We start from the raw sequence: 12759 nt of genomic DNA, 5'->3' as shown, positions 1-12759 counted from the left end.
CCTGAAATTTTAAAAAGTTTAAGACTGGTAATCTTTATATCCTGATGCAACCGTAAGCTTTTGTTTATGCGTGTTTAAAACGAATAAGATGGGTGAAAAATACTTTGAGACACAACTTCTATACTAAAAATTGAAATGAGTTAAAATTCATAATTTTAAGTCATTTTTCATTGAAACTTGTAAAAATAACTTCAAAACGAGTTTTGCGCAAATAATCTCGAGAAGCGCCAGTAGAAACGTTGACGCAAAAGTAGATTCCGGCGGGAAATTGAATTCAGTTATTTGGGTTTCTATAGTCTATATATTCTATAGTCTAGCTATCTGCAGATACATGCCTAAATATCTTATTATGCATACCGATATACCAATAAATATTTAGTAAAACATAAAATCAAATTTAAAACATTTTATGCCAATAAAAAATGATATGTTTTTATTCTTTGATGCGCTTTCTTAATTTCAATTCACAATTCAATGAAAAATCCAATTTATCAGCTACAGTGAAATGGTCACTGTGCGGAAAATATAAGTAGATACGGAGAGATCTTAAAATAAAATAGATCACAATCGACAATGGGAAAATCAAATTATTCAATTCTTGTTGGCATTCTCAAAAAATAATAAATAAAGGAGACGGGATGTATTTTGTTGTTTTGGTTGTTGGCGAGATTTTGGTGGAATGTTGGTGAGGGGGCGATTGGTGATAAGATCAGGTGGGATACTAAGATAACACTATTCAAGATGACGTGGTGATGCTTGCTCAGAAGAAGTTACTTTGGTTGTTGAAGACTACCGAGATGAAGCAGGTGTCATTGCTTCCTTTGTTTTTTGAGTGACCGCATTGGATACTGAAATCTGAAGATTAATTGGTGAAACAAGTCATAAAGACTAGGAAGTATTTATTGCCTGGAAGTTGGAAATTTAATTCATAGGCTTCAGTTTAATCCTTTTGATCTCTTTACTATAGTTTCCTCAGCGGGAATTCTTACACCACGTGGTTTCTTTTGTCTGCCACCTGACATTTCTGTATGATTTTTGAGTTACACGAGTGTATTTGATCCCACAATCAACAGGTGGAATAGCCACTTTCTCATTTGCAAATTCATTCTGACGACACAAAACACTCAAAGTTCACTCCCTCCTACCTCAAATGGATCTGCACTGAATTCGTCAGTATAATCAGAAATCGGTTGGCCTCTTCTCTGTCGATCTAATACATCCAGCACTGTAAACTCGTTGAAATAACCGTCTGGTATGCTCTTCCGACGCCTTCTCAGTACTTGTTCGTTATCAATCATTCGTTCTAATTGATGTATTGTCTGAAAATTTAGAATAATGAATAGGATATTGAGATACTGTTAGATTCTTCTCATTTTCTTCAAACTGACCTGATAATAGGGTGGCCGAACTCTCCTTACTACCAATAAGGGACTGGAAGCAATTAATTGTGTGAGCAATAAGACAATTAATATTACTCGAAACAAGAAGTGATTATAAGTGTTGCTCATTTGAACACGCCTGTGTTTGACCTGAAAACGAAGTATTTCAGAAATTGAGTTTCGAAAATCGTAGAGAAAATGGAAGAGAAACAAATATATAATCGTCTAACGAAGAGGACTTAGAAAAAGAAATTGTAGGAGGAGCGAGGTTGTTTGCAGATGTTTTCTGAAAGTACCCTACGATGACGTCTTCTGATTCTTCGTCCACTAAACAGTCTTCCCAGACAACTTCACCTCAGACAACAAATTGACAAACAACACATCGTCTATGGGGGAAAATAGACAGAGGGACTAAATAAACTTCTGATCTGATTTTCCAATCTACCATAACTTGATTATCAGTAGTGAGCGAGTGAGAGAGTATTCAAATGTATCAGAATACATAATCGTAGGGTGACGGAGTCAAGACTAGGGCGACCGGAAGTAAATTACGCTCAGAAATGAGCAGCAAAAATAGAGCAGAATACACGAATTACTTAAGCATGATTAGCCACATATTGCCATTTCATTTTCACTGCCTCCTCCTCAATTTTCATTCTGGTATCACTGAGAAACCATACATTTTAGAACTTTAGTGATAGTACTTGAAAGTGGGCGTGACCTGTTTTGAAAGTTGGTAAAATTTAACGTCAATGTCTAGTTTAGTGAATCCCTACAATCTTGTTCTACTTCTTCTTCTTCCGAATAGAGTAGATCAACGTTCAGCTCAGTCCGCCAAGAATAGTGAAGAAAGGAAAAGCGGATTAGCTATTTTTAGATGTAAGCGAGGTGGGGAGAGATAGATAAAATGTCAAAGTGCATTGGGGCAGGAAACATATTCTTGGAAACAAAAAATAAAGGTGGTCGGAGAGAAAGAAGTGATCTGAAAATAGGAATAGATGGAAGTTCATTGAACTGTAATCTAATAGTTGTGTCTGGTTTTAGAAAGATTTCTCGCGGAGGCGAGAAGTTGCTTATTCGATTTCTCAGTGAGTACGAAAATTCGAAGTTTGTGGTTTTGTCACTTGGAATAAAAACACTTTGGGAAGAAGACAGGATATCAAGATGGTTACCTGGATATAATTATGATCTTCGCCTTCAAAACAAGGCTAACAAAGAAAATTAAGAGTAAAATCTGATCATTCGCTGGAGGAAATATATAGATGAAACTCTGCAGACCCACTTGATCTGGATTCAGCGACTCAGATATGATTATCCACTGGACTCTACGATCAAGTTTACAAATCTTGATAGATCAAATACACTGGATGAACTCAAAAATCTCATATTCACGGACTATATTCGAATGAAGTCGGAAAAACGAGAACTTTTGTAATATATTTCTAGAAGAATAAATGAGAAACGAAAGGAGAATTCAATTGAATTGTTAGTAAACACTCGTCTGCTTACCTCACATTTAGATGGCTATCAAAAGATGACGCATTTTTCAGACGCCTCTTTTGTTGCTTCCTAATTTAAACGAACCCCCTGACTCAAATAGGATTAGGAGGGGAGAATAGAGTGCAAACTGGGAAAGATTAGAGGAAAAAAAAGAATAAAGAAGAAGAACAGAATGACGATTGAAATAAAGTGATGATAGAGAAACAAGGTGTTTTGTATTCCATATCACCTGCCTTATTTTTCATTTTTATATTCTCTAATGAGCTCATCACATTCTCCTGTTCCGATCAGATGAGTAATTCCAGAGGGACCATTTGACTGTCTACTTGAGCAAAGATGATGACGTCAAAAAAGTTCGGAACCAGAAAACGAGGAAGAGTGAGAAGAGATAGGAGAGAGTGTCCATTAGGTCAACACAATTCAGCATAAAGTTTAGTGGTCCCCACACAAAAAATGGCTGATGACGAAATATGAAGAGAGACTTTTTGCAGAAATATTTCCACTCACATGGGCGGTAGTGGGTGGGTGAGCAACAGAATTTAGAGGGACCCCAGCAAGTGGGGCGAGAAAAATGAGGAGATCTAAAATTCGGTGAACAAACAATGATGATGTTGAGCTAGAAGACATGATTCTGGATTCGGGGATGTGTCAGTTTCTCTACCTACAAATTAGTCGAACATGGTAAAAGGTTTAGTGAAAAAGGGGCGTGGCTTACTTCCAGCGGGTTTAAAAAAAAATAGAAGTCAGAAAAAGAATATGTTTCTTTGCATTTTGTGATGGGCTAATAAGCTCAACAGTCAAAGAGCGGAATCAAAAGATGTTTAGGGTCAGAATACATTCTGAGAAGATAGAGAAAGTGAAGTGATCTGATTCAATTCGTTCGTGAAAAGAAGATGAAAATGATCTGTCTTATCATCAATTCTGTGATTTGATTCATATTTTCATTTTCTAGTGTTTATCTATTTTTCATTATTTTCTTTTCTCTCCCATCTGAACTTTTGGAATAAAGTACATTAGAGAATATTCAGTTCAATTCAGTTCAAAGTAACTCATTTTCTCTCATTTCTTCTCATATTTCATCTATGACATTATTGAGTAAAAACGATGGTTTGATGCAATTCGAACTGCTTAATAGCTTCTTCTTTTTCTCTTTTTCTATTCTTTCTGATGCGACCGGAACGTTTTTTGGTTCAAGAACATGGGATACTGTAGATCATGTGTGACGTAGAACAGTTTGCAACGGATAGATGAAAAACAAACGACCTACGGTCAAATTGCAAACGGAGAAAAACGTTGAAAATGAAGAAAATAGAGAAGAAAAGAATTGAAATTAGTGTAAAAGATGGAAGTAAATTGACTTGATTGATAAACTTTTTCTGCAAATTTGATGCAGATGATGACGAGGAAAAGATTGTTATCGAGGAAGAAGAACAAGAAGAAATAGTAAATTAAAGATAAAGAATGTGTGAAAACATTCTGAAAACAATTAGAGTATGACATATTAATGACATCATCATCCTTCTTCTTCTCTTTTGAATAGAACTGTACATCTGCATCATTTTTGACCCCTCTTTTCATTCTCAACGTGACTATATATTCAGCAAACAACCCTAATTTAGGAGTGTCTGTCCTATATGCCCACGCATTCAATTTCGCAAAATGAAAACAGTTTGCAGACTGGAAAAATTGAATGGCATGTGACATCATCAAGTGGTTTATACCAGGAGGATCGACGAAAATAAGGACTTTTATTTAGTCCGAGAGTATTCAGAAATAGGAGAAAATACATGGGAAAATTGAAATATGAGATTTCGATTCTCCCACACAAAATACAGAAAAAGCTAATAGTAAATTTGAATGAAAGTGTTCGAAAGAAGAAATTAAAAGCAAAAATAAAAGTGAGCCAATGACGTAAAAATTATGTTGAAAATAAGATTAATTCTAACTTTCAGTCAATAAGGATAACTCAATAAATTTGTTTTTAAAGCGGTAAAATAGATGAAAAAGGACTTTTTTATGCACCTGCTCCGCCGATTCCACGCAGACCAAACTCACTTTCAGGACACCAGGAAACGTCATTTAGTAGACTATGAAAATGAGTGTGACGTTGAAAAGTTTCAGATCGAGAAGAGAATTTCAGAGCAGTTGAAGTCTGGAGAAACAGCTAATAAAAAAAGTGTTCAAAGATGAAGAGTATTCCGATTAAGGGATGGGATTTCAAGTTTATACTGACTATAACTGAAGAGATGTATGCATCTGAGATGGGCTATCTATAAAAGGTACAGTCTCATTATGTTCGAAAATTAAAGACTTTATAATATTACAAACAGAGTATCTCTAAACTGAACTGGGCAAGGAAACTTGAGGAAAACTTTATAATTCACTTGACTCGGTTCTGTTCTGTAATCTCCCAATTCTTGAATTCCTAACACGAACTACTCTTTTCGAGTTCGCAAGTACTGGAATCTTCTAGTTTAAACGTTTGAAAATTTTTCTATAATTCTCGGATCATCCATAGACATATTATTATGAGATTAGCCGTCACCTCGGAACTCCCAAATCCATGGAAATTTTAATAATTTAAAGGATTAACCGTTAAGGATTAGACGATGTGAATTTCATTGAAATCTAAACTTGAATGACGTTGTACGAACCAATAAATTCAATATCATTGTTTTCAGTTTTCGTCCAAATGAAACGAAAAAATGTTCTGAAAATTTTAATGAACGCGTGACTGAATAGAAAAAGAAGTATTTTCTTGAGGGACTGAAAAGTGATAGACTTCTGGAATACAAAAAGAAGGAAGAGACAAAAACAATAATTGAATTTGATGGGATTTTGAGTTGGAACGGAAACAGAAAAACCTGGAAAAATTGAACTGAAAAAAAGAAAATGAAGTGGGTTGTGAGAAGGAGGAAAACAAAGTAGGTCAACTTTGAAAACAAGAAACAAAAAACAAGTCAATTCTAAGAGCTTATTCCTTAATTACAGTTTGAACTAATTATTTGAACGTTTCCCTTTTTGTTTTGAAAAAAAAACTTCGAGAGCAAAAAAGACAAAAAAGACTTTATGGGGTTATTCAGGTCATGTAAAAATGTATTTTAATACATTTTTTTCTTATTCACGAGAGTCGAGAAACTATTTTTTACAAATCTCAGTTTACCGTTGGTCTAACAGCGTTTTTCCCCTTTTTTGCATTTTTCGACATGCGTATGTAAAAAAATTGTCAAAAAATTGGGGAGAAATGTAGAAAAATGGGAGAAAAATATGTATTAAAATACATTTTTCACCGGTCGTGAATAAGGAAAAAAAAGTATTAAAATACATTTTTACATGACCTGAATAACCCCATTAGTTTTCAGTATCAAACTGAAATTTTTTAGTGAGAGCTTATAATTTATGGGAACATAGGCTCTTCGGTTTACAATTGAAGACTTGCCAAAACAAATAAAACCCGAGTTTTGCTAGTGGTTTAAGCGTAATCTCTAGAAAAAGAACGATACAGTACAGAGAAATTCATTGGAAAAATCGCTAGTTCCCTTACGATAAATGTGGCTTTTATAACTCGGAATAATCCTGACGTATTTCTAATTCGGTAACCAAAACTTTTTCGAGAGGACACTAAATCATGTGACTACTTGATGAGTCAGTCAATTAAGTAAGTGAAAGTAGTAAAAAGGTAATCAAGTGGTCAGCCGAGTGCATCCATGACGCAGTTTCGAGAATTCGAGAGGATAAGTATTCAGAAGATGAAAGAGTCAAAACAAAATTAACATCCATCTCTCTTTTGAATACATTCAGCCATATGTGGGAGTAGTATAGACACTTATAGAGTAGCCGACACTAATTTCATAAAATGACCACTAGTGTCCAAAGAGAGATGAGATATATACGAAAATATACAGAATTTGGAAGATCGGCGGGTTCTTTGTCATTATTTAAATTCTGCTGAATGGAATTAGAATTCGTAATTTTTCTCAAAAATAGAGAAATATATGGATGCATTCTCAAATATTCGTTTGTGTTTTCTGCGAAGTTTTCAACTGAAGTGATATGACGTTAGCTCTCTCAGAAATCAGTTTTTGAATAAGAATACTGATCTAATTTTGTTCTTCTGGTGTTCAGAATAATATCATTTTAATAGTTTGAACTACGATGATAACATTTTTTTAAATTAAATAATAGAGAGATCAAGAATGATGAGGATTAGAAAAGTTGGAGCTGGAGAGAATTGAGATAATCAATATTTGAATGAATGAGAAAGTTTCGATAGTAATCTGGAGATTAGGATAAGTAGTCTGGAATCAAAATAAAAATTTTGAACAGACTAAAATAGAAAACGATTCTCAGACTTTTGTCTGAGTTTTTGGCAGTTAAGTTTTTTAGAATCGGAAAAATAAAGATAGTGCCGTAAAAACGAAAAAATGAAGAAGATATGGATAAAAATTTGAATATTTGACATTTTCAGAAAAGTTCACAAAGTTGCACTAGAGCTGGAACCAGGAACCCGAAACTTCAAATGAGATGAGCTAAACGTGTACTCTGGTTCACGACACAGATGCATCTCTATTCAGAAAATGACCTTCCCCTTTCGCATCTATCTCTTTTTCTTTTAGTTTCAACACCCTCATTCCGGGTTGAATCAGTTGTAAAAATGGTCCCAAAGGAATAAAATGAGCAGATTGGTTTGCAGAAAAAAGATGAGAAACAATTCATTTGTGTCCTTCAAAAATGAATACTTGCAGAGACCTCAAATAAATATCTTACATTCGGAATATTTGAAAATCAAAGGATCACAATGTTCTTGATGCCTGACAACCTTAAATATATAGCTTCTAAAAAGAGTATTTATAAAATGATAATTGCCCAAAAATCACATCATTGCCAATTTTTCTCGTTCAAACTATAATTAGTTCCATCATATTTTCTTCTAAAAAAGATTTCTTTCGAATGATATCATCATAATGCAAAAAGAAAGAACACCTTGTTTTTAAAATAAAAAAGAAAGAGAGGGATCAGTGAGCAGACCTATCAAAAGGTCAACTCATAAAGTAACTTATTTTCGTCTCTTCAACAATGAAGTCAACCAAAACTGAAGCAGATAAATGAAAGGTTTCGAGCAGAAAATGGAACATGAAACGTCACTTTCAAGTGGATACATGAAGAAAAATTGTGTGAAGTGGGCGCCCACATGACAGAAATGACAACACATCACAAAAACTTTTTGGATTTCCTTGGAGATGAAACTAAAGAATTTAGTTTAGACTTGGTTTTTCAAGGGGCGGAGGGACAGGTGAGTCTGAGAAGTTTCAGGGAGAAATTCATCTGCTGGAATGACATGTGTTTTCCGATTTCAGACGATGCAAAGAACACAAACTGAATCGAATTTCTTTAGTTCATTTCAGTGACAAGAGTTAGAAGAACTACAGTAGTCTGGTAGAACATCACATAATTTTTGACTCTCGCGTCTTATTAGTTTCTAAAAAAAGTGTAGGAGTACTGTAGAATGTGAAGTATGAATAAAGAATTGCTCAGAATGAATGCTAGCAACTGAAAAAGTCCTAAATACTAATGAGATTCTGACATTTTCCTAAATTGTCTGATTTTCCAATGTCTACTCCTTTTTATCAAGATTTAACTTTGCAAATATATTGAAAAAGTCTAAAATCAAGATAGTATCTCTTTGTGCATGCTCGCAATGAAAAGATGCTCCTTTTTTCCTTTTTTGCAACATTTTCCCATATCTTCTCTATTTTTGATCAAGTTTCGGAGAGTGAGGGCGGATAACCGAAATCAAATTATTTCTGTAACGTCATCATCAAAAAGCGAGCCAAAAAACAAAGAAGAGGCGTTAGAAAGAGGAACCATGAAGTTGCAAATAAAAAATAAAGTGTCAATCAAATTCGACGTCGTCTTCTTCTTTTCTTCAAGTATTTAAATTCGGAAAAAAGTAAAAGTCTGGAAATAAATTCGAAGAAAATAGTTGTCGATTGAGTAAAAAAAAACAAAAAAGGAGAGTAGGTTTGAAGTTGAAATGTGAAAGTTCAATGAGCAAACAGAAATAATTTTAATTGAGTCTCAGAGAGAGAGAGAGGGGATCCAAGGTAAGAAGACGTGCCATTTAGTACCATCATCATCAGCCCTCAGTAACTTTTGGCTATGAGAAAATGATCGAGCGAAGTTAATTAAAAAATGAAGAGTGTGAGTGAAAAGGGACCGGAATAGAAACAGATATATTAGGAGAAAAAAGAAAGAGGAAATTGAAAAAAAAGATACACATCATTGGAAAGGGATGGATGTTCTTGAAGTTTACATAAAAGAGAATTGATAGATCACGTCATTTTCATTGAAAAGCGTAGGAGATTTCTTTCAAATCACAAATCACTTTATTTGTTTTGAGCAGAACATTCGGTTATGAGGGGTTCATTTTTCAAGTGTTCCATTATTCTTTGACATCTGAAAAAACGAAGAAGTTGAATTTTAGAACAGATTGAGTCGAAAAGTTTATAATAATAGAAATCCAATTGAAAAAATTCCAAAATCACATTAATAAATTAGTATCACAGTTAAGCAATAATACTACCCGTAAGATGGAAAATGCAATAAATTATTATGCCTTAACAACAAAAGGATCTTTGTTCTTGATTGTTTCAAATGGTTCATGAAGTATACAGACATATGGAACTCCTTTCATCACATAGGCTTCTGCAAGTTTTTCAGTCGCTTCCTTATCGTTTTTCCCATATAAGAAACATTTGGGTAATTCACTGGAGACAATTCCAGGCAAGAAACGGAGCCAATCAATATCTGCTTCGTGGTTGTTATTCGGATGATTGAATGAATTGGAAAAATGTTCAGTTTGAAATCTGAAACAGAATCATTTTCAGTTTTTTTCAGTAGGAAAATTAGGAAAACTAACTCAGATTCTTGGCGAGTATCAATAATATAAATCAAATTTCGTTCAATACGCCAAATCAATTCTTCCGATGAGAGCCTTGGGCAATGAAGTTGAGCAAGTTCCCCTAATGACAAGCCTTTCATTGAATTCATCAGACAGTGAACTTCTCCAGAGTTGTTTTCTGAATTCATTTTTATCCAAACATCTCATGTTTTTCTAGGAACTAACCTTTCCACGGACTAGCATGTACTCGGAATGTGCAACTTGGTGGAATGAGATTCTCGTAACCTCTAGCGTTTTTGATGATGTCATCAATAGTTAAATCCGGTTGATCATGAATGATAATAATCATGTCATTGAAGTTCACAGATAACAACTTATCCCGGAGTCGATTCAACATCGCAAGGGCAATCATCAATGGGAATGCATTACCATGAATCATTGTTTCATCCCAGAGGCGTACAAGTTTCGAAAGTGGAAGTTCGTGAGCAAAGCAGGTCAGAAACCATGGAATTGCGAACAGCTCAGCATCGAATCCATTGCTTTTCAAATGTTTATACAGAACTGGATCCACGTAGGCGACAAGATGGTAGAAAATTCCAAGATATTCTAAAATAATAAATATTTATTAAAGGTTATACTAACACTCCCAACCTTTGATAACTTCTGAGTTGTCTTTCAAATAAAATTTGTGACAATATCTGTGAGTAAATTCTTTGAAACAAGCATATGCCACATCTGAAATTGGGAAGTTAACTAATTCAGAATACCATTTTCACTTACGTGGCTTACTCATGTTTGCCAGCAAAAATGGTGTTGCTAAGCTGTCACATCCTTGCCAATAAACGTAATTATCAGATTCCGTGATTATTTGCCATCCTTTGAGTACTTTTCGAAGAGACTCTTGTATTGCTGGAGTTGTCATAAAACTATCATACTGATGACAACGTGGAATATCGACTTCAAGCTGACGATCACTGGAATGTGATGCAAGAACATCCAGATTTAAATAATCTCTCCATTTCGTTTCATCTACATCGAGTAATGTACACCAAACTGAAAATAAAACTTCACATTCTATGTATTTGCTTGAAATGCTTACCGTCAGATCTTTGTGTCGAGATTACTCCAATACTTGACAGACTTGAAACAACTGAAGATACTCCGAAGACGGCTGTAGAATTTAGAAAATGTTCAATTGTGAGCATGTTTGAAGCTGTTTCATAGAGTATATTTTCGTTCTGATGATCTTCGTCCTTGTTTACACCAATCTTATGAAACATTTTTGCAGAAACCTTCAGTCCGTGCTCCATTTTCTGAAAAATTTATGAGTTGAAAAGACTTATTTGTTTTCGAAGTATACCGCTAGAGTTCTCTCCTTTGGTAATTCGAATACACCATACTCAAATGTTGATTGACCGTCAACTGTTTGATCAATTTGATTGAAATCATCAAATCGAATCGATGGATACGAAGAAATAGGGGCATGATTTTGAATAATTCCTTTTTTGAGAAGAATGATTTCAGGTGTTGATCCACAGGTTTTCCAAAGATAAAATGAATTATCTATCGATAATTTCTCGAATCCATCATAGTCTTTTAGCACATCTTCCCGAACTCTCGCTCGCATTTCATCAACTGTTTTGAGTTTATACAAAGATTCAACATTGTCTTCGGAAGGAATCGAACCGACATTTTCTTTAATTCGTTCAGCTATTTCAGGCACTAATATTCGGTTTGAACAACCCATTTGCAAGCAATTTCGAATTACAGTTTCCAGCTGAAAATCAAATCGATATTATTAAAAAAAACTGTTCGAATTAGTTACCCATTCGCATTTCTTGTGATATGGAAGGCGTTTTTTATCAATCAAGAGTTGAATAATGTCGTCCATAACAGTACTGGTAACTGTAGAATCATCAGTGAAATTTTTATTCAGTATCTCCAAGTATTCTGTTTCGCTGATATCTGGTTCAAGCGTTGCTCCCTTCAAACAAATGTTTTCTCCACTGTTTTTACTTATTGTTTCACTTACCAAATAAATTTGTAGAAGAACAAATCCCATTTCCCATACATCAGACTGATAAGTGGCTAAGAATAATGACTCATCCTCGTTTAGAATTCTTTCCGGTGCAAGGAAAACACCGAATTTCATAGATGAAGCGATATCCTTTCCATAATTTGTTAGAAAACTAAAAATATGAATAATACTTTTAAGCACCGATTGAACTAACGGTAATCCATATCCAGAAAGTTTCGCAGTGATTTCTTCTCGTTTTTTGGATATGTTCACAGAATTAACATCTAAAAATCCATGTACAACACCGTTTCGATGTAAGCAATCCATTGCCGATGAAATTTCCAAATAGAGGACATTTTTCCTATTTTCGTCTTTCAGTTCTCCAGCTTTCAGGACATCTCCTAATGATTCTGAGTGATGTTCTATTACGACAATAACCAAGTCACGAGCTGAAAAACTGTAAATAAAATTATTTGATGAACATAAAAAGAAAATTACCTATAACAGTTTCTGAAAAATGTACATATATTGATAGGTTGTCGTGCCGAAGAGATTGCAAGTAAGGAAACCTGAAAATAATTATTTTAAAGTCAACGAGATGAGAGTTGGGAAAATATGATACCTTCCGAGCATTTGTTTCGATGGAGATGCAACTGGAAGTCCATTGATGCACGTCCTACCTGTTTTCTCCTGTGCTCGGAGCACGAAAGCTCCAAAATTCGGAAAACTACCCATAATCTGAAAAGAATAGAATTGAATTTGGAATAATTTGAAATAAACAGAGCGAAAGTAAACAATTAAATGTTGATAAATATAATACTCAAATAACCAAATTACGAAAATATGATATAAGAGAATATTAACATACAATTTCCCAAAACTTTTTGGGAAAGAAGACGTTGAACTCATAAAACAACTACCAAAATTCGAGCCTTGATTCTCTGCGTCTCTCCCTCTTTCAC

General features: G+C 34.4%; 1 protein-coding gene across 1 annotated transcript; it reads right to left on the bottom strand.

Annotated features, from left to right (window-relative positions):
* Window positions 1-9489: 9489 nt before the first annotated feature.
* GCK72_005888 (uncharacterized protein) lies at window positions 9490-12532 on the bottom strand (the record flags this gene model as incomplete). The annotated part of the gene is made up of 12 exons (XM_053725384.1): window positions 9490-9745; window positions 9799-9958; window positions 10006-10386; window positions 10432-10515; window positions 10561-10833; window positions 10880-11093; window positions 11141-11557; window positions 11606-11764; window positions 11813-11969; window positions 12012-12246; window positions 12296-12366; window positions 12420-12532. 12 exons carry the CDS (start codon window positions 12530-12532, stop codon window positions 9490-9492), a joined length of 2520 nt encoding a protein of 839 aa, XP_053589578.1.
* Between the last annotated feature and the right edge of the window lie 227 nt (window positions 12533-12759).

This window comes from Caenorhabditis remanei, chromosome II (genome assembly GCF_010183535.1).
Source record: "Caenorhabditis remanei strain PX506 chromosome II, whole genome shotgun sequence".
NCBI lineage: Eukaryota > Metazoa > Nematoda > Chromadorea > Rhabditida > Rhabditidae > Caenorhabditis > Caenorhabditis remanei.
This window is presented reverse-complemented; position numbering and strand designations above follow the sequence as displayed.